General features: G+C 39.7%; 1 protein-coding gene across 3 annotated transcripts in view; it reads right to left on the bottom strand.

Annotated features, from left to right (window-relative positions):
- Positions 1-22,507, bottom strand: part of PAPPA2 (pappalysin 2) — a 376,815-nt gene that overhangs the window by 128,967 nt on the left and 225,341 nt on the right. For all 3 annotated transcript variants that reach the window (XM_064370884.1, XM_064370885.1, XM_021668059.2), the window contains exons 7-12: positions 19,098-19,219; positions 15,349-15,838; positions 12,205-12,333; positions 8,616-8,707; positions 4,825-5,018; positions 2,968-3,114 (exon numbers count right to left, since the gene is read on the bottom strand). In XM_064370884.1, the coding sequence (XP_064226954.1) occupies positions 2,968-3,114; positions 4,825-5,018; positions 8,616-8,707; positions 12,205-12,333; positions 15,349-15,838; positions 19,098-19,219 (1,174 nt within the window). The remainder of the gene's footprint in view (positions 1-2,967; positions 3,115-4,824; positions 5,019-8,615; positions 8,708-12,204; positions 12,334-15,348; positions 15,839-19,097; positions 19,220-22,507) is intronic.

The following is a 22,507-nucleotide window of genomic DNA, read 5'->3' as shown; positions in this document are numbered from 1 at the left end:
GGCCAGAAGGTGGAATTTTCTATCCTGGGGATGTTAATGACAAATTTAGTAATCACAAAGATGATTCCCTCATGCTATAATTTTTGAAGTATTTATTAAAGAGTTTTGCTTCCACCCACACTGGATTAGGTTAATTGAGAGAGCAAACAGGATTAATAGTGGCAACATGGTGTCTAGTTTGGCCTTAGAACAGTCTCTACACCCAACAAGGATACAGGAGATGTTTTCTAGGAGAAGATAGTTGGCTAAAGCATTAGAAAAGAAATACTATAATCAAGAAGAAGAGAAGAATTAATGCTCCTATTTCCATCCACAATATCACATTATTACTTTTGGCCATCTGTTAAATAGGTAGTGGAGGCCTTTCAAAGGTTTACAGAGGTAGGTCATGGTTTTGTCCCAGATGTAGGTTACAGTGTCTATGACTCATAAAAAAAAAAACAGGTTTTATTCTGGAGTGGTGTACCCAAGTAGTTAGTTTTAAAAGTTTAATATGGTGAGGGTATTTAATAATACCTGATAGGGGCCCTTCCATTTTGGTTGTAATTGATCCTCAAAGGATCTTTTTCTTTTTCTTTTTTTTTTTTTTGCCCCTCCACCCCCGAGTAAGGCTAAGTGTCCCCATTGAAGAGAAAAACTATTGTTTTTGTGTGTAGGAAAGGGCAATACTTTACTTTTATAATTTGGAAAGGCCTCTGAACTTGGCTTAAACATTAGGGGCTGAGAGCATAGTGAGCTGTGTCTGACCCCTATTTCTTATCAGGCTTAAATTAGATTTTTTAGTGTTTGGAGGGGATTCCCTTTGGGCAAGCTGGAGATCTACTCAGTCTGTGGAGGGGCTATGGATTTTTATTTTTTATTTTATATTTTCCCTTTGTGTTGAGGCACTCCAGAAATATTATTAATAGCCAAGGTTTCCTTTTGTCTCATCCTGATGTCGGGGTGGTGTGCTATATCTGCCTTGGGTCCATTATGTTCCTCGGTGGGACCCCCGCACAAGGTCAAGGGACTTAGAGTTAAAAGATTTATAGTTAATTAATTGTTTTAGACCAGACGGGATGAAGGTGGGCAGGCACTTATTAGCTCTTAAATCTCTTTTAAGCAATATAAGAGTCAAAACTAAAAGTCAAAAAATAAGGTTATAAAACTGACTTATGTGTGTTAGGTTACTATAATCTTGGCTTGGAGTAATTAGTTACACAAAATACAAGCATTTTGTTTAGGCATCTATGTGTCTGTCTTGGATTTGGAGGGTCTCAATTAATTTTCTCTCTCAAATCTGGTCCTTATACTCTCACATATCCACCTCTTCCATGATTGCCTTTAGGCCTTGGGGAATTGAACAGTTTTACATTTTGGAAGCAAAATAAAACATGAAGAATTAGCAATGTTTTAAACAAAAATGTCATAAGCCCAGCCTAATTTTTAAAATGACAGGAAAGGAAGTTCACAGGTAGCTAAACATTTAAATTATTTGGTATTAAGGAATATAATAAATTTTATTAATTTAGGTAAAGGCAAAATTATTAAGTGAATACAAGCTTGCCCCTGTGTATCCTGAAAGCAGTTTACTTTGATTATTCCCTTTGCCCAGGTTTAAAGACGACGATTTGGTTAACTTGAGCTTGACGTTAGATACTGGCAGGAGTTGGTGCCTTTTCTAGACTCCATCTCTACATACAAGTTAAGAATTAGCTGGGTGTAGTGGCAAGCAACTGTTGTCCTAGCTACTTGGGAGGCTGAGGTGGGAGGCTCTCTTGAGCCCAGGAGTTCAAGGCTATAGTAAGCTATGATGGCACCATTGCATTCTAGCCTGGAAAACAGAGTAAAACCCTGTCTCCTAAAAAAAAAAAAAAATAGAATATAACTTCAATTCATCTAAAGATGTGTTTAAGAGCAAGAAATTAGCCATAGTGTTGGTTGAAGATATGAAAGAGCATATTACTGAAAAAATTTTACATGGATACAATTATAATGAAATAATATAAATTATGAAGAAAATGGCAGACAACTCAATGGAAAATTGAGCAAAAGACTTGACTATGTCCTTAAAAAATATGTATGAATATCTGACATACATTTGAAAGACTCTCAATCTCATTAGTCATCATGCAAATGCAAACTGAAACCCCAGGGCAATACCTTTACATATCCCACAAAACATTAAAATGGAGACTTAAAATACCAAATGTTGATGAAAATGTGAAACATTTGAAACACTCAAAACATCTGGTGGGAGTATAAATTAGTACAACCACTGTGGAAAATTATTTGGGATTATTTACCAAAGCTGGCCTACTTGCGATCTGGCAGTTCCAAATATACCCATCTGTTTATACACATTTACCACAAAAATGTACAGAAATGCTTATAGCACAATGACTTATAATAGCATAACAGAGAAAAACCAGAAATAATCCAAATATTCATCAATATTAGAATGGTTAAATATATGGTGGTATATTCACACACTGCAATGCTTATACCACAATGAAAATGAACACTACTGCTAAGTGAAGGAGCATGAATGAATCCCACAAATATAATGCCAAATAAGAAAGAATCAGCAGCAAAGAGCACATACTGTAAAGTGTTTTCATACAAATTTCAACATCAGACAAAACTAATCTATGATGATAGAAATAAAAATAGTATCTACCTCAGTGGTGTAAGAACTAAGAGGCGACGTGAGAGAGCCTTTTGGGGGTTGGTGATGTGAATGTCCTATTTCTTGATCTATGTTGTGATTAGAAAGGAAGTTCACTTTGCGACAATTCACTGAGCTGTGCATTTCTGATTTTTGCACTTTTCTGTGTGTATGTTACACTTTGATAAACTGATTACTCATATATTAATAGAAAGAAGTCCACAATTCAGAGAGGTGAAAATAAACTCAAAACAGAAACACTTTGAGATAACAAAAGAAAACTTTATGACAAGTCATCCAAATGCATTTGAGCCACTTACTTTAAGCCAAACCTCATCCTCTTTCTTCAGGCTACCTTCTGGCTGCTCATTCCTGTCATCCTGAGTTTCATTTTCACTGGCAACACAGGGAAACCAGCCAGTTAGGGGACGGTAGTTGGGTAAATCTGGATGGTATGATTTGCAAATCTGAAATACAATTTCAACCAACAACTTGAAGTATGGAGTGTGGAGAGATAAGTAAAGACACTGAAACTCTCCAGCTCAAAGCAAAGTTTTTCTCTCTTTCTGAATGCCTAATAATCACATTATTGGCAGAAAACTTTTCTCAACCTTGAAGAATTTCTCAGCTCTCTTTAACATCAAGATATAACTTGCCAGGGTAGAAAAACATACACATCTCTCAGCTTATCATCAGCCCAGGGGTCTTGCCCACTGGGTGGTTACAAATAGTCCTGGCATATTTCAGGTAACTGCCCCAAGGAACAGCCAGGGAAGTCTGTCTGGGTGATGATGAAGCCCTTACCAGTCAGCATCTACTGGCCTCAAAAGTGAGGCTACTGAGGTGGGGAACCACTGAGGATTCAGCTAAGTAAAGGAGCCAGAGAAGTAAAACTCCAGGAAATTTCTCCCACTTCACTTAGGGAAGACAGACAGCCTAGACCAAAAGCCACTTCAGAGAGCGGTCATTACCTCAGAATCTCCCAACTTCCCCGGATTCTGTCATCGGACGCCAGGACTTGAAGGAGAAAGATGCCAGAATTAGGCTGAGAGAGTGTGGCAGCAATGGCTAGCTGCCGACCGGTATCTATTTTGCCTTTACTTTTTTATTAACAAACTCCAATTCTGTTCAAGGAGACAGTGTATCTGGTTATAACTGCTCATCTCCTTAGGGTTCCTTACAACTAAAGGTGATGAAGTGGCCTGGATCTGACAGGTAAGAGGTGCGTGGAAGTTTACAGTGTTGAACTTCCAGAAAAGCTATCACTATCCCAATAAAAAGGGAAAGACTCAGCTGGCATGCATCTATTTCCCTTTGGCCTGCCCCCTCCTTCCTTGAAATGCTGACTTCAGGCCTAGGAGAACTGCAGCCATGTTTTGAGCAGGAGGAAGAAGGCTGTGTCCAAGCATGAAAGAGCTGGAATCTAGAAGACCCTGGGTCCTGGATGAAATCCTTCAACTGCAGCACCAACCTTAGCTTGCTCCTCAATCTCTTCAAAGATGTCTTCTCAAGTATAAAATCCTAGTCTTTCATTCTGGCCTAAATTACCCAGAGGGCTAAATCTCACTTCTGTGAAAGCACTGTATTGCCTTTTCTAATAAATGGAAAAGTTTATTTTCTAGATACTATTGAAGTATCTAGAATGATTCGCAAGAGTTGTGAGCTTTTAATCTTCAGTGAGCTTTTAATTTTCAGTCTTCAAATATATCTCATAGATGTCATTGGTATAGCATTTTAGATCTGTTAGAGGATCTCCTATCTATTTAGGTGGATATTCAGAAAAAAATTATACACCTGAGGATTTACTTCTAGCAAAAACTCTAGGGTTTCTTCAATAATAAAAATTTTAAAAAGCAAGTTATACTTTTATCTCTAATACATATTTGAAAGCTCATTTGATCATTGTAACAAACCACTGAACACTGCAAAAGGTGTTACTATACCCATTTTCCATGTGAGAAAATTGGGGCCCAGAGAGGTAAAGTGACTTGTCCAACATCATGTAATTATAATAGCAATGCTGGCAGAACCGGTAATGTTGCCTAGGCCTTCTAACTCTTCACTTTTTCTTTTCCTTCTTTTAAAATAAAATTATCCAAACACAGAGCCCAAGTGTAAGCATAGGGGGAGTCATTTTACAATTTTGTGCAGCCTTGACTCCATCTGGCTTCACTTACCAGGGAATGAGGTTCTCCAGTTACCAAGGAAACAGGACACTTCTCCTTGTCTTCATAAGAGGAGTAAGCCTGGGCAGCCCACTGATCCAAGTATCCTTTGGGAGTGTAGAAGCCACAGTCTACAATGCTGGTTTTTCTCTCAAAAGGTTCACATATGCCATCTCCCTTATACATGTAGCAAAGGCTTGGCTCTCCTGCCAAGAAATATTGTATGACACAGAAAGAGTGTTTTCATAGATGTCATGGAAAAAAATGAACATGGGAATGTCCACAACATTTCTTCTCCAGCCCACTGAAGAGAATTCTGCATTGTCTGCCAGTCTAATGCCTACCTCAAACACGCAAATACACATACATACACCCCACAAATCCCTAAAGAAGAAGGATTCTTTCTCGTTGGGAGAGAGGTAGAATCCATCTACATCATAAAAGTACAAAAAGGGTTGGGATTGGAGGAGAAAGAACAGGGAGAAATAAAGCAGCTGTATGCTGGGTGTGGAAAGAAATTTTAAGTAATAGTTGAGTAAGATATTTAGGGGAAACTAGAGATATGAGAGGTAGGTAAAAGAAGAAAACGACTCTAAATAAATGCTATGATGTATTATATATTTGAATCTTTTTCATAGTTTTTGAAATATTAAAGTATCAGAGGAGGTTGTTCTCAATCACTTTTTGCTGCTTAATTATGTTTCTTCAAGTGCATAACTGCTCTTAAATTAGACAATATAGGCTCCAGGTTTATAAGGGTTACATACATGTTATTATTTTTTTAGTCTTAGGATAACCCTGTGAGGTGTGTATTTTGTTTCTTTTATGACAGGAAGCCCGAGTCTCGATGATTTCATGCAATTTTGTAAAGGACCCTTGAATGATAAGTAATAGAGCATGAATTTGAGTCAGGGTTAAATCCAAGAACCAGAATGCAGGTTCAGCAGCTATTACTCCACATTGCCTCAATTAAGACTGAAGGGCTGTCTTCAAAAGGAAACAGGTGAGAAATAAATATCTGAGAAAATACATTGAGGTTGTAAAACCAGCTGTTATGCACTGGACTTCTGTTCTTGCTGATATGATAACTCCTAGCAAGAGAATAGCATTGGCTCTTTATAGATACATAGACACCCTTCCTTGAAATGTAGATAGCTGAGAAACACAAAGCCATTTAAGTTCTGTTGCATTTTTTTTAACCAAAATATGAGACAATTAATATTAATGACACGATTTAAATTTCCATTTTCTACTTAAAAAATAGGACATGAAAGTAAGATTAAGAGTCAAAATAACAACACCTATCTATGTATTCAATAAGACCGTTACTAACGTTTACTGTTACTATTTCCTTTTTTATGTTAAATTCTTCATACCGCTGCCACAGGGCTATTCTAGTAATTTGTCAGCTGTCCATCAACATACAGTTACTAATTATTCTCTTAACAATTTCCTCTAAAAGCCTTCTGTGGTAAATCTATCTCTACTTGTCAGATATAAGCCACTGCCCACAGGACTTGGTTGAAAATCTATTTTGGGCTTTCAACTCCTGCATTTCATCAAACTTACTCAAAATTCTCTCCAAGCTAATGTATGTGCTTTTGGAATGACTTTCCCATGAGATTTCTCAATCTCTCAATCTCTCTCTCCCTCTCTCTCCATCTTTCTCTTTCTCTCTCTTTATGTGTGCATAGTTTTCTCCTGTTGTTTTTCTACTTATAAGCCAGTAACTACTTCTTACTTCTTGTCTCTATTCTTTTGAGCACAAGACTTAAAATTTTTGTGTTTCTTTCAAATTCATCTGAAAATAGCCAAATACTTTAAAAATATATTTTACAATGGTTCCTTCAAACCTAATCTTTTGAGAAATGATAGGATATAACTGTGTGCTTAGCATATGATGAACTTATGACTCACTGAAAAAAATGGCAAATGCTGGAATATATCATTTAACCTTACCCTGTAAATAATTTAAATATAATCTTAAGTATAGTATTTAAATATAGTTAAACAATTTAAATATAGTCTTTCTGGGGTTGAAGGAAATAGCCAAACTTTATGAGATCAAATGTGATAGACACAAAATAAGGTCTGCTTAATTAAGTTAAATAAGACTTGAGCTGTACTGAGGGAAGTTCAGTGTTTGGAGAATATATACTGTATTTAATATGAGACCACTATGTGGCTACCAAAAAGAAATAATGCTAACAGAGGTTGTGTTAACAAATACTTGTGTACAGAAGAGGGAGGTAATCGGTTCGGTGTATTCTGCAGAGCCAGACCACATCTGGAGTATTGGATTCCCTTCTGGGTACTGACCACATGAAGCATGCCAGTTTGGGATAAATAAGAAAGGGTCTGGAAACCTAATCACATGAGGGGATGTTTGGATTGGAAAGGAGAATAATGGGGAGGTATTTCAAATATCTGAATAGTAGTCAAATAAAACAGAAAAAAAATCTTCTGTATATATTCTCTGTAGTTTCATAGCAAGGAAAACGCTCTTGATTAAGCATGAGGAAAGTGAGTTCCAGGGGCGGCTCTGCAAAGATTTCATTGTATGCCCTTAGATGAGTCACTAAAGTGTTCTGAGCCTCAGTTTCCAAACTGGACAAAAGGGGAAAAATTTTACAACAGATAAGGCCATTTGTAAACAGAATGGTCTGTTTCAAGGTGCATTCTTCACTGCTAGAATTATGTAAGCAGAAGCTAGAAACTCATTTTGGTAGGAGGGATTTCTGTAAGAGAGAGGAATTGTACTCTAAGTCACTGATAAACTTGTACTCATGAAAGGATCAGGGACTCTATCAGACCCATGGCACATAACATGCACAGAATACATGGTACCACTGAACATGTGGTACACATGGGCCTTTTTCAAATGAATGGATGGATGAATTTATGGAGGGAGGACCACCAACATTCTATGATTCATGTCTGGCTCTGGAGAGCAGAGACATTTGTATATTTCTTATAGTACTTAACACTTTAATAAATTATACATAATTATAATCACATTCTACTTTATCTTAAGATTCAAGACATTAAAATATCTTTAAATGCACTGCTATTTAAAATAACTTCAATGTGTGGTTATGCTCCACCAAATCATTGCAATGTATGCAGATGGCAATGGAAAGTAATTTGCATCTAAAAAACCTGTTGATGACTGCTTTAATCAGAATTGGAAAAGTGTTGTAGACTGCCTTCCTGGAGTGGCAAGAGTCTAGAGTAAAAAGCACCTTATACTCTAGAATCAAAGTTAAAATTTATTACCAGTCATTCTCCAAGGCTAAAATATGTTAGGATCCTCTGTTATTCTTCATGATTGAATATATTAAACAGTCACCTAAAGATGTCTTGCTTTCACTTTGACTTAGAATGTTTCCCTACCCTAATTTGTATGTAGAGTCCATATGATTGTGCCACTTACCTGACATATTGGCATTACCCTGGAGGACCCAAGAGAAATCCTTGGTAACGTTAACTAGGAAGCAGTATAACATAATGGTTTAACATGCAGATTCTAGAGCTGTACTTCCTTAGTTCAAATGTTAACTTTACCACTTCTAGCTGCATAAATGAAATCAACTTATTTAAGTTCTGTGCCTCACTTTGGTTTCCCCCTATTCTAAGGATTGAATGAGATAATACCTGTGAAATAAATCATGCCTGGCATACAAGGGACATATCAAAGGTTATTATTAGTATCACTAAGCAAGATGTTCAGGATATCAAGAACTCACAAAATAATACACCTCTAAAAGTAGGACACAGTCTTACACTGGAACTCCTGAACCTACCTACACAGTTGAAGCCTTCCTCCAGCTTACACGCCTTGGAGCAGCCATCTCCACTCACAAGGTCTCCATCATCACACTCTTCTCCCAGGCTCCTGAAAGGTAAAATATACATGTATATATAACACACGCAAAATAATTTTTCTTGTTTAGCTATCATCATTTAAAATTCTTACAATTTCTCAGTATATATTAAAAAGTGCAAGTTGGAAAAAAGTAGGAGCTAGAATAACGTTTTTACAGAAAATAGAAACAAACATGTGGATATTTAAAGTATATACAATTTAAGCAATGATGGTTGACTGGCATGTCCAGTGGGTTGTGGGAATTCCTGGAAGTCAAGTAGCTCATGTCTCTGAAACATCTAGGAGATCCATCAGAGTCCTGACAGTGTTTCTGAAAGAGGGTCTTAAGCTTAGAAAAGCCCTGCCAGCCCTGTAATGAATAAAGGCTTAAAATAGCAGATGATGGTAAGAAGAAAGCCTGCCTGTCTGTGTGGTTTCATTTTCTATTTTTTTTATGATATTTCTTTATGTTTTCATTATTTTGTTACATAAAGGTGCAGTGTTATAAAAATTAGGATTTTCTAGTAATGAATCTCTTATTTATATACCCAGAGACTTAAGCAGCCCCCTGGGGCCATCTCTCAGTCTAGGGCATCTCTAGGGCTTAGGGCCCTGACTTTACTCCCTACTACCACCTGGTGACAGCTATCATATATTGCAGGGAAGAAACACATGCTAAGAGAAAAATGTTTTTGTTTCCAACCTCAAATGCAAATATAACCGACGACAACATTTAAATTGAGGTGAGGGAGTTAGTTTATAGTGAAAGGGACATGAAGCAATTTATGTAAATAAAATATATAAGTTTGGGTTGATGCTCCTATAAAAGAACCAACGTTTGGCTATTGCAAAATGGATGAGGGTTACCATTTTTTCTCCTTGACTTTTTTTATGCTCAAAATGGACACATATTTTAACTCAGTAGATAAAGGATTTGGAATGTTAAAGTGTTTTCAGATCCTGGACGTCACAAATAGCTCTAATCTATTATTTGAAGTATATCTCACAAGGATGAATAAAAGGTTAAATAATTATAAATGAGAATGGTTTAAAATGAATTGAATATATGCTATGAATACAGTGATATAGTAATCATACTTTAAATGGCAAGTTGGAAATGGAGAAAGGTTAAAAGAGATAGAAAAACAACCTAATTGAAAAAATTAAGGAAACTTCAAATGATTTTTTACATAAATGTAATGCAATTCAATGAAAAGGAACTGCACTGGGGACATAATTAAATGTGTGCCATATCCAAGAAGTCTCCAAATACTTTATGCCTTAATGTGCTTGTTTACAGAGAAATAACCTTCATCTGTGTTTTTCTACAAGGGGTCTAGGAATAATCTTGGAGCTCAGCAACTGTCTATTTTCATTTTGAAGATAATCTAAACTATCAATATAACCATGCTATGTATCACCTTGTGTCATGCTGCCCAACAGAAATGTAATGAGAGCCACATTTTAAATTTTTCTAGAATTCATTTAAAAAATAAAAAGAATCTGGTAAAATTAGTTTTAATAATATATTTTATCTAAGCCAAGATATTCAAAATATTTCAATGTACAATCGTATAAAATGAGGTATGTTACATTATTTTTGCATACTGTCTATGAAATATAGTGTGTATTTTTCACTTACAACACATCTGAATTCAGCTATTTGGTCTGTATTTAGATTTTATGAAATTTATAGTTGAAGCAGATTTACCTGCCCAAGTTGTTCCAAATATTCTTGAAGATTTTTCAATAACTAAATTGAGTTTTGTCTTTTAAACTAAATATAAATTACTTAAAATTAAATACAATGAAGTATTCAGTTTTTTAGTTGCATTTACCATATTTCAAAGGCAAAAAGAGTCACCTATGGTTGGTGGCTCCTATAAATTAATTAACTTCTGTATGAATACTCTTTATAATTTCAGGGCCCTGCATTGTACTTCTTTTGATGGTTCTACTGACAAGTGATATCCAAGTGATCGAATGATTGGTATGGCTCTTTCTGATTTTATGTGTAATGTGGGGCCTTCAGATAAGCCAGATTTGGAGTTCAGACATACCTTCCCATTGGATGGAAGTGCTAGTTATGCAGAGAAGAAAACACAGGCACAAGTTTCAAGGAACAATGTGAGACCCAGTAGCCAAGCAGTGCAACATCAAGGTAGGAAAAAAGCCCTCCACCCTTTTCAGCCCCGCATCGTCTAGGCAGAAATGGCACCCTGGGTCTGCAGGGTGGCCACCATCAGACAGCTGCCTTGGAAGACACTAGGGCAGGGGGCTGAGTGTTTAACATGCAGTCTACATTAACTGGTGGGCTGCAGGTTTAAAATGAAGCAACCAAAACAGAGAAAACAAGAACAGTATCAAGTGGACTTGTCCTCTGCAATGTAAGGAATCCCAGGGAGAAATATGATTTGAAATGAAGGAGGGGCAGTGGCAGGCTGAGGCTGAGTTAGGCGGCAAGGGACAGCACGTGAGCAAGATTGAGGTGACCTCAATGGCTTCCACATATTATCAAGGACTGGAAACATTTTAGGGTTTATACTTCTATGACAAGGATTAGACTTACTATAGTTTCGGGATCTTAGAAGACTGGGGACATAAACAATGTTTACGACCACTAAATAATGGACAGAATCCCAAGAAAGGCTACAGAATTGATTCCCATTAGGGCTTCAAGATACAATATATTTTCACCTGGTCTAAGAAAATAAAAATAACCCATCTTATTAGGATGTGAAATAAAAGATAAATCACAGTGTCTGGCTTCCAGTCTCTTCATCCCAGTAACTTTATATAATTAACGAATAAGGCTGGATGAGCATTAAGTTTAGGTTGATGTAGGGCAGTCAACCGTCCAGGATTTCCTGGGACTTGGTGTTTTCAGTTCTAAAACTGGGGAAGTTGAAGGTAAACCAGAATGAATTAATTAGTCCTCTATGTTACTATTACAAAAGGGCAATAGGAAAAGTAACATGGTATGTTATAAAGCAGAAAGGGTGATTCCATTTCTACCTTGGTGATGCTTACAGAATAGCTGGAAATCATATTGTTACCGGTTCTACTAAGGGTTACATGAGAAACTGAAGATCCGAAAGCTATACTAAATTTCCTCAGATCACACAACTAGTTAGTAGAATAGGTCATTTGTTCAAAAGAGATCCTCTTTCAGCATCACTTGATGAGTAGCCTTCTTCTGCATAAATTTCTTTCCTGAATCATTATCCAGTAGTTACTTGCTGAGGCCATAAAAGGGGTCCCCAGAGAATCAGCCTCAATCCCTGAATACTCTGGGGTTAGCTATAAGTAAAAGTGGGTCCCTCTGTAACTATGTAGAGATGCCAAATATAAAGACCTGACACAACCAAGTCCCAGATTTTAGAATTTCAACACTAGAATCAAATGATGCCTTATTCCCTACATTTCCAAAACAAGTCAAACTCCTGAAACTTCTGTTCAGAGCACAATGATCCTGGTCACACGTGCACATGCGCAAGCGCACACACACACACACACACAATACTCACTCTGACACCTTCCCATCTCCACAATAAGGAGCTCCGTGGATGTGGTTCAGAGGAGGTGAAGCTTCTCCCAGTTCTCCTCCAGCTTCAGCTAGAACTTGGTACTGATACATCTGCCCAGGTGTGACTTCCCTGTGGACACCAAAGGATTTGTGACCACTACAGCCACAAAGTGAGGCATGCCCTGAGTCCTTCATTGATGGTTTGCAGAAGTTGAAGGAAAATAACACAGGAAACATAAAGGTTAAACATATGCTGCATTGTCTAAAACAAAGATCAGGGCACAGTCTTACCGAGCGCCAGGTTTGAAACCATATTTATATCTGTATCTGTGCACTGCACACAGTAAATGTGCAGTAAACGCTTGCTGTGTTAACACTGAACTTAACAGTCCTAGTCAATCTAGGAGGATGGTATTTCAAGTGCATTTTTACCATGTTAACACACACACACACACACACACACACACAAATTTAAAAACCAGTCTTCTGTATCATCAAAGTAATCAAAGAAACTGGAGATGAATGCTTCAGAGTCTGGGCTCAGGAAGGCACCCTTCTTGGGTCTGCAATCATAGTTTTCTCTCAAGAGAATTCTTGTCTTGACGAGACTGAATCCTTAGGAGTAAGATCAACTGTCTCATAAAAGAAGTTAGGAACACCTTTTGTCACAATTTGGAGGATGCAAGAAGTTCCACACTTAGAAATGCATTAAACAACTCCCCACCTCCAAACCTATTAAAGTGTGTAGGTATGAGGAATGGAGTTGTATCAACTGACCCTAGAGATGCAAGGAGCTTGTCAGACTCTCTGTCGAGCCTGGGTGCACTGATCGTGTGGTGAGTATGAAAGGCAGGACACTTAGAAGAGGAAACGGGCTCAAGAAGGGGAGCTTCTGGTCCCAAAGACAAACTCTGTCTTCATCTTAATTTTGCCCAGTGCCTACCCTAGTTGGAAAACTACCACCAAAGTCAAGCTAGAATGCGAGTTACTTAGTGAAACAGGATCTCAAAGGGTTGTTGGGACTACCGTGAGTGGCTGCCATAAATACTCTGCCATGGTTCTCTCTTTAACAGACTTCTCAACTCACCCACAAAGCTTCCACTCCCTCAGTCGACGCAGCAACCAGCAACCAGGAAATGTCTCAGGGTTTCCAAAACACCTTTGAAAATCTCTGTGCTGGCTTTTAAGTATTTTAGTTGAAAAGAAACCTAGATATTAAAGTATTTTCAATTTCCAAATTAGTTACTCCCACATCCCCTGGGGAAGCAAACCTCTCGTGGGAATGCCAGATATTTCTAAAGCAAAACCAATTTTACATCCTAATCAATGCTGACAGTTTTCCTTTACAGGATGGTTTCTGTCAGGCTGCTTGTCCAGCCATGCTTAAAAGCTTCACACTTTTCTGTGGCTGGTAAAGGAATGGATGGAAACATCAGCATGTGTTTACTTTCCTTGAGGAAAAATTCAGCGGCAGGTAGCCCAAGCCTTCCAGGATCTGAGTTTGTGAAAGGCAGAGTGTTACTGAAGCAAGAGAATCAAAATGAGATCCAGTTGAAAAATTGAATTTTAATTCTGAGTCTGCTATTTAGCTATTGAACCAAATCAAAGTTAAGTCTCAGATTTTTCATCTATGAAATGAGATTTATTGGCCTTAAATGTATGTGTGTGTGTGTGTGTGTGTGTGTGTGTGTGTGTGTGTGCAGCAAATTAGATAGCAAATGTCTTCCTAACTGCCTTATTTTAAGAAGTTTAAAATGACATTTTTTCCTTTTTCTTTTTAAATCTACCTTTGCATTTGCATTAGCTTTTTGGTGATTTCACTGTCTTCTATTCTAATTAGTAGAGCAAATATGGGAAGAAAAATGTAATGAAGCTCAAGGCGGACATTTTTCTCCACTTTTTTTGTAGCTATGGTAGACTGCCAAATGACTACCCTATCTCAGATGCAACCCTCTATGACGTCACCTTGTTGCCTCTCTCATCAAAAGGGAGGGTTTATTTTGCTACCCCTTGAATCTAAAACGGCTGTGTGACTTCCTTTGGCTAGTGGCACATTATCATGAATAACATAAAGCAAAGATTTGAAAAGTATAAGCATGTGGGGGCTTGCCCTCCCTGCTGCTGGAAACCCTTCCACCACCATGAGAAGAAGCCAAGGCCAGGCCTTGAGAGACCATGAGGAAAAAGGCCCTCATCTCTCCAGCCATGGCAGCTGTCTCAGCTGTGCGTGAGGTCATCCCGGGCCATCTAGCTCTAGCCAAGTCAGTCTAGATGAGAACACCCAACCCACCTATATAACCATGAGAAATAATGTTTGTTGTTTTAACCCACTGCATTTTGTGGTGATTTCTGATGCAGTGAAAACTGACAGCATCTCTGAAAAAACTTTGTTTTGCCTGAGTTTTGCCCTCAGGGCAGTCTCCAAAGAAGGTTATGAGGTCAAGAGAATTTGCCTTTGGAGTTACCAGCCTCCTTCTTCAGACACTGAGTTCTTTGTAGGTAAGGACCTCGCCTTAGTCTGTGCCCCCAGCACTGAGCATGCAGTGCCAGGAACATAGCAGAACTCGCTGAATGTAGGAAGAGAAGATAGAACTAAGGGAAAGAGGAGAGCTGGAAGAGAAAGATAAAAGAGTCAGTTGGGTGCAGGGGGGAAATGAAAGAAGGAGAAAGAATGAAACACACATCATGAATGAGTCGTGGAACTGAGTGTATCGTCTCGTCTGCTGGGCCTTGGCTTCTTTGCGTAGCAATCAAAGAATTGACTATAACTTCCAAATGTTATGGGGTCTGTGGCAGACGACCAGACAGCTAAAGCAAAGAACCAGAAATTAAATTGTCACCAGACAGATGTATCTGATTCTGATCAACTTATTTGTGGCAATTATGTTCAGTCCAACTGAGACATCTCATACACTAACCTCTTTTGTCCATAATCATGATGATGGCATCAGCAATCAGACACCTGCTTGTCCCTTTCTGGGAAGTGTTTTTCTTTACCTCAGACATGCCACTTTACAGTAAGATCCCCTGTGAGAGTCTAAACTTTCATCCAACTTAGCGGCATGGCCGAATATTAAAAAGTGGGGGAAAAGTAAAAAAACCACCCGAGCCCGAGGAAGCCCCATAGTCATGCTACCAAACTCACATGTCTGTGAACTTCCTGTGAGGATGTGTCACCACCACGGGCAAACCACTGGCAAATGGGGGATCGCGGAGAACCTGGTACCTCACAGGCCTGCAGCCAGAGCACAAGGGACTGTGGGGCCGAGAAGTCAGGAGCGCTGCGTCAATCTCTATCCGCTCATCAAAGGTGTAGACTTTCACTCCCGAGACCTTCCCATCCATGTGCAGTTTGATGGTGAGTGGGATGTCACAGAAAGTGTCTAAGGGGCCCAGGTGCACAGACTTATTGTTTTCTAGCAAGATCTCTGTGTCAAAGAGGACCTGAGAGGAGTCCATGATGAAGGAAGTGACCCACAGGGTGAGAGTGTCAGCTTGGACCGGGTGTTGGAAGAGCAGCTCCAGGCTACAGCCTTCTGTGGGGCAGGGGACTGTCATGTTCATGTGGTACAGGTGGACCTCAGGGCTCCATGTCTGCAAGCTCGGCTCACAGGGCTGATCCACATCAGGAGGACCTGGGGGGAGATGAGCAGAAAGATACATCAGTAGCAGTCATTAAAAGTCAGAAAATCAGTAGCCCTTAGCAGCCAGAAAAAGGTTCCTCTTACAAGACCTCTTACAGATTCCTCTGTAGGTTCTTCTCCCTACAGAGAGAACTTTTAGAATTCCTACAGAAGTTGGTCATTTTAACTAGTTAGATTTTAAGTACCTTTTAAGAACAAAAAAGTAAAAAGCATTTTGCTCTTGTTACCCCAACCCTATACATGGTGCTCTTAGCAAGAGGAAACCTGCCAGGAATTGGGAAGGGGACAACCCAGATCCTAGGAGGAAATATGAGGCTGATGCAGAGAAGTCATGTTCTTAAAGAATCCTTGAACAGAGAATTACATGTGCTTAGCCCATTCATAACTTATTATAAATTAATGCTTCTGAAGACCAACGATTTCACTGTCACATTTGTAGTGCTCTTCACAAAACTTCTTTCATTCCCTAAGATCCCACCCTGGCAATCCTTTCAACTGACAGACAAACTTTAAAACCATATATTGAAATTTCCCTTTCAGTTTCGGCATGTGTGAGCAGGTAGGGAACTGCAGGCAGGAAATATAAACATATATTATGGAGTGAACAAAAAATGAAGATTCAGTCGCCAAATAAAGATGTAATGATGAACAATCAGATATCAAGAATCTATGAAAGTCAGCTTCACGGAAATAATCTACCCAAGATGGTTTTCTTTTCTGTCATGTGAGGGGAGTTGAAGAGAGAGTGTTGAACCAGGAACCAGCAGAGCAGCCCTCCTGCACCCTTAGCTGAGTGGCTGTGACACATCTTTCTATACCTCAGTTTCCTCTTATAGAAAATAAGTGATAATGTTTAACCCCTACCTTACAAGGGCAATGTAGACATACAATGTTTTAGATAAATTAAATATCTACATTTATCAAAGTAGAAGTATTTAGTCCTTCAAAATTTAAAAAATAAATTATGCCCCAAAGCCCAGAGAAAACCAGTTCAAACATTGAAATGTATTTCCCTTTCAGTTCAGGTATGTGTGAGCAGGGAGGTAGCTGCAGGAAGACTGCAGTCAGGAAATATACACACATTTTATTCATTCCAGAAATACGTGTCTGCAACTGTGTGTGTGTTTGGTGTGTTACATCTTATGGTTTTTATTGCTTTTCGCCTACATTGTGAGTTGATTCACTTACTATGAGTTGATTCATTCATTCAGCAAAAATTGGTTGTGTACCTCTTTTATATCAAGAACTAATCTAGGTATTAGAAATAGAGGAGTGAACAAGAGGGATGAAAGTCTTGCCTTTCTATACCTTCTAATACAGTGATAATGCGACAATAAATGTATAAAGGGATACAAAGTATATTATTAAGTAGTAATGATATCTATGAAGACAAGCGGAGGAATATAAGGGAATACAGAATTATGAGGTGAGGCTGGGAGCTGTTTTAGATGATGAAGCCAGAAAGTTCTCACCATGAAGATGATGTCTAAGCAGGGAATATGTCTGACTTAGTTTTCTAATTCCCACAGCATTTAGAAAATAGTTGGTGGTCAAGCAGTGTTCATTAAATGTCATTAAATGCATTTTGGAAATATTTATAAATACATGTGTTTGTACCTGCTCTGTTAGAGATTCAATTACTTTTATGGTGTATATATTAAATATGACCTGGTCCTTCACCCTTTCAAAGCAAAGGAAGACCAGTATTTCTTATTAATGATATATACTTAGTTTATTAATCACTCATGAATTAATGCTAGTGAAGTCCAATGTTAGTAGTCCTAAAAACTACTCTAAGCCCAAAATACCAGCAGAATAAAGGCCCTTGGAAACCAACCTAATGGCAGTACTGCCAGATAAGAAGATTTTTATTATGACTTCATGTTAAAGCATGAAGTGGAAACCCTAAAAGTTGACTCGGTTTGCCTCAAGACCCAATACAAGAATTAGAACCTAGAAGTTCTCATTCCTTTTACCTCTATCAGGTAACTACCTCTATCAGAAAATTCTAGGGGTAGGGGAACCCGTAGAATTAAAAAAGTAAAAAGTACAGGGCGAGGGAATCAAACAGGCATTAAAACACCAGCACAGGACAAACTGTTTGCCCCCCCCCCACCCACACACACACAGAATGGCCCTGTATGAAATGTGAATCTCTATTTAGAGTCCAATGCAGTAAATTTTATACTCACTTTCCATTCTTCCCTGAATATTCTCATTTGAAAAAAGTCATGTACAATCAATCAAGTAAATGATCTCCTTCCAGATTTATCCCTGAAGCCCTGTCACTTGAGTGACGAGGAACCCAGGATGATATCTTGCAGATACTGTAGACTCTTAGACCAGTATCCTCCTTTATTTTCGTGTCACAATCAAGACTGCAGATTAATTCAAAAAGGACTTTGTCCAACACATCTTATTTGTTTTTAGTGTCTTAATAAATATTTTAAAGGCAAAGAAAAAAGATGATGATTAGATGAACATTAAAGATGATGATAGAAGAAGTTAAGCCATTCATCAGGAGGTGCTAAAATCCTGTCAACAGTTTTCTGACTTGAACTGGGAAAAGATTCATGCTGTAATTTATCTTAGAGGCATTAATATACATATGTGAGTCAATGTGCGACTGTTTGAAAAGTTAGGGGAGGTACAGAAAAAGAGATAGCAAAACACATTTTCCCGTCCTGGAGCCTAGCTCAGATCATATCCAAAGCACAGCCAGTACCAGTGATTAATAGACTCATAAAATAGCACAGACAAGAACGATCAGTGTGGAACACCTGGTTCCCCACCCCCACCCAGACTCGCTCAGCCAGTGCATGAGTGTTCTCTATTACTCTCCTGATACAGAGGAGTGAGGTCAGCTTACACTGTCACGTGGCATGGCTGCTCCAAGGACCAGTAGGCACACGCAACACTACACCCCCCAGCTATCTCACCCTGAAGTCACACCCTGAGTTCAGCTGACTTCTCTATCCTTCTGTCCTACATGCTGATCTCTGCTTCACCACAGCCACGGGGCCTCCACATCAGGCACATATGGGACATTCTGCACACAGCAACACCAGGCAGTTTTTGCAAGGCTTCTGGAGATATCTAGTAAAACACATACACACAGACACAGACACACACACACACACGCACACACACTCACTGCCTTTTTCTCACCATGTCACTAATCCACTCTTTACCTCCACCCCCATCCTCAGTGGTCACCAGGGTATAAATTAAAAAAGTCATGGTACTTTACCCACAGCCTCCTCTGGGGTCCAGTAACCTGAGGAGTCACACACCCGCCGGGAGGAAGCTGTGTGCACATACTGACGAAATGTCCCATCTTCAGTGCAAGCGCCACACATGCTGCCTGAGGCCCTGGGGAGATGAAGGGATGGAGATGGGAGATAAGGAGAGTCCATCAGATGAACTGCGATAAGAAAATCAGAAAGACCTCTGTGCGGGGAGGGGAGCGGTTGATGGTTAGTAAGGACCTAGACAGTAACTAAGAACCACTGTACCTCAATTCCTTTTTTCTTGTGTGGACCTCATCTTTGCAAAATTCAGTGACATGAAAATTTCAGGATCATGAAGCAGAAAAATTTAACTAAGTCATAAAAGAGGCCTGTGGAGATGCAAGTGGGCAGTTTCTGTCCTAGGAACGGTAAACGCCAAACAATTACAATCTGAATCTTTCAACATAAAACCACCTTCCGCACTGACTCCCAATAAGTCATTCAAAGACTCCTTGCATTTCCCCCACTAAAACAGACAACAATTTCCAACATAAACTTATTAGCTATATGTGTCCTTATGTTTTACTCTCTCTACTTTAAATCACTTACATAAAATAAAAGTCAGGTGAAATCTAATGTCCCTTGGCTCACCATTGCCTTTGGGGATATATCCAAATTATTTATACAACCTAAGGTCCTTCACAAGCTAGCTCCAGCCTCACCTACTGCGGTTCCTTCCTGAGTTTTGTATTTCCAGCACAATGAACAGATCACCATTTCCACAAATACATCATGCTCTTCAGCTCCATAAAACATGCAGCGGTTCTCTCTGCTGCCCAACAGCCTTTCCGAGCTTCTCTGTTTAGCAAACTCCTACTTAGAACCATTCAAGTGTAAACTGCAGCAGCACTCAGCCTTTCTCCTCTGAGCGGTCAGTACTCCCTTCTCTGTGCTCCCACTGCACCTGCTGGCTCCTCTCTTAGGGCTCTGCTATGTGGTGTTAAGAATTTCCATTCACATTCTTTCCTCTCCTTTGCCTGTGAGCAGGTCTAGACCAAGCTGTAGTCTTATTTATATTCCCAACAGCTAGCACAGAGATTGGACCCAGCAATCCTTCTGTGAATGCTTGTTTCATGGGATATCCATGAGGTGATTAATACAGTCTATGGGGAGTTCTACAAGTACAGTAACTGAGGTAACTGGAAGAGGTAGAAACAATAATAGCTACGTAATAATGGTAAGTCACTCCGTGTGGCTTGCCTCTGAGACTTAAAATCTTTTTAGACGCCCAATTGTGAGTGACATATCTGAAAAGGGAGGCATCAAGTCGCGGTCTCTCAAAAGGTAAGGAGACAAGAAGCTCATCTTGTAGTATGCCAGAAAAATGATGTTATTTTAACAAAAGGTCGCAATTACGACAGCCGCTCCCATTTCCGAAGTACCTCACATAACTGGCATCGTGCCACTATGTCATGCTCTTCATAAATGATTTCTAATTCCTGTAATAACCTTATGTTTACAAATGAGAAAACTCAGGCTCAGAGAGGTTAAGGAAATTGCCTGAGGTCACAACAAGTTCCTTAATTCCTTTGAGCAAGTTCCCAAACACCATCGAGTGTCCGGTACTTTGGAAACTAAAAGGTGTAGTTAAGATCCAACTTCTGACTCCAATCAGCATTCACTTCTAATGTGAACATAACTCCAAAGCTCATTCCTCTGATGCACTTGGCCCTTCCGGGGCTGCTGCTGAGTGCGTAGCTGGGGCTCTTCTCTGACATAAGGGTTCCAAATACCTGCTGGGGTGGAGTAAACACAACTCCAAGCATGACACAAATCGCTGGGCATGTGACGTGAGTCCCCCAACACACATGTTGGGAGGTCTCAAAACTGTAGTCCACCTAGCTGAGAAAAGAAAGCAAATCGCAGCCTCTTCTGCCAACAGACTCTCAGCAAGCCCGTACTGATGTCTGCTTTATCGTAACGTTTGTACCAGAGAGAGAATTCAAAGATTAAATTGTTTACATGTGTTACATAAACGGATGTAAAACTCTGGTTTGCACATACCCACAGAGGACTTGCTGTTCAGGCAGTTTGACCAAAGCTGTACAAGGTCACACTTGCAGGAAGATGATCCTCACACACATCACATAGACGTGTGCTGAATCACAAACAGAGCCCATGAGACTTTGGGGGCCGACGACCATGAAACGACTTTGTAGGGTTGTGAGGTGTAAGTGGTGTCACACATGAAGTACGTATCAAGGTATCAGAGACAGGTATCAAGATCTCGGGAGGCTGAAACACCACCATGAAAGAGGATTCACCAGCTTCCTCCTATCCCTGTCTCTCTGTTGCTCTCTCCCAATGCTTTCAGCAAAGCAGAAGGACAGAGAAACTTGCTCCAGGGACATCCTTCTCTTTAGCTGAAGCCTGACATCCAGAGAGAAAGTGTGGTACAAAGAAGAAAAGTGCCAAATGAGAAAGCTCTAAATTAAAAGAAATCATCCATTCCGTGTTCCTTATTCCTGAATTTCCACTGGACGCCCCAGTTCACCTCTAGTCAGTTGTGGGGTCTTGGGCTTGCCACTGTATGTTGCTCTATGCCTCAGACTTCTCACTCATTTAGCAGAAACTGTGTTTACTCCAAAGACTAAATAAGACAACTGCAGGTAAAATATCTAGCACAACACTTCACACATAGTGCAACCAATAGGTAAGGTACTGTCGTTATTCAGAATACAGCATTAGGTCTTGAAAGAGGGCAGTCTGCACAGGTCATGGAGGGGGTTCTGTTCCTTCTCAGTGAAATGACATTCTCCCATCCCCACCACCAATTATCAGATGTCATTCATTTTCCTACCTTTCTCTCCTATCTCCAAACATTTCTCTGATATTCTTTTAAATCAATAGGCAAAGGACGAATTAAAGTTAGTTTTAGGTGTAATGCTTTTATTCAGTAAACATATATTAGAGGTGGCAGGGAAAGAGACAAAGAATAATCCTGCCTCCCCTAATAGTTGCCAGGCAAGTGAGGCAGATAGGAAAATGAGCAGAGGATGACAATTCCATGATAGTGGCCATAAGAGGGGTGGGCACAGGAGGCTGAGAAAGTGTCAGAAACACCCGCATAAGTCAGGGAAGCCCCGATGCACAGCTTGTGGCAGTGGGCACACTCCCACCCACCCACACCCAGAAGTGCCTGGAGAAGCATGCTGTAATCCTTCCCCCGACACCACTGTGCAAGTGGCAAGCCGCCACTCCACCCTCATGCTGCAGAGGAACAGCTGACAGGGACAAGTGGCAGATGCCCTCTCAGTTCTGCCAATTCATCCCGGTCAAACTGGTCAGCCTCTCCAGGCCTCCCTGAGGGACAGTGAGTACTCACTATAAGCCACTGGCTCGCAGGAGAGCCCAGAGCTCTGCTAAAGCA

Source organism: Aotus nancymaae, unplaced genomic scaffold, assembly GCF_030222135.1.
Source record: "Aotus nancymaae isolate 86718 unplaced genomic scaffold, 86718_ANA_hifiasm-v0.15.2.pri h1tg000108l, whole genome shotgun sequence".
NCBI classification, from domain to species: Eukaryota; Metazoa; Chordata; class Mammalia; order Primates; family Aotidae; genus Aotus; species Aotus nancymaae.
Note: the sequence above shows the minus strand (reverse complement) of the source record. Positions and strands in the feature narration are given on the sequence as shown.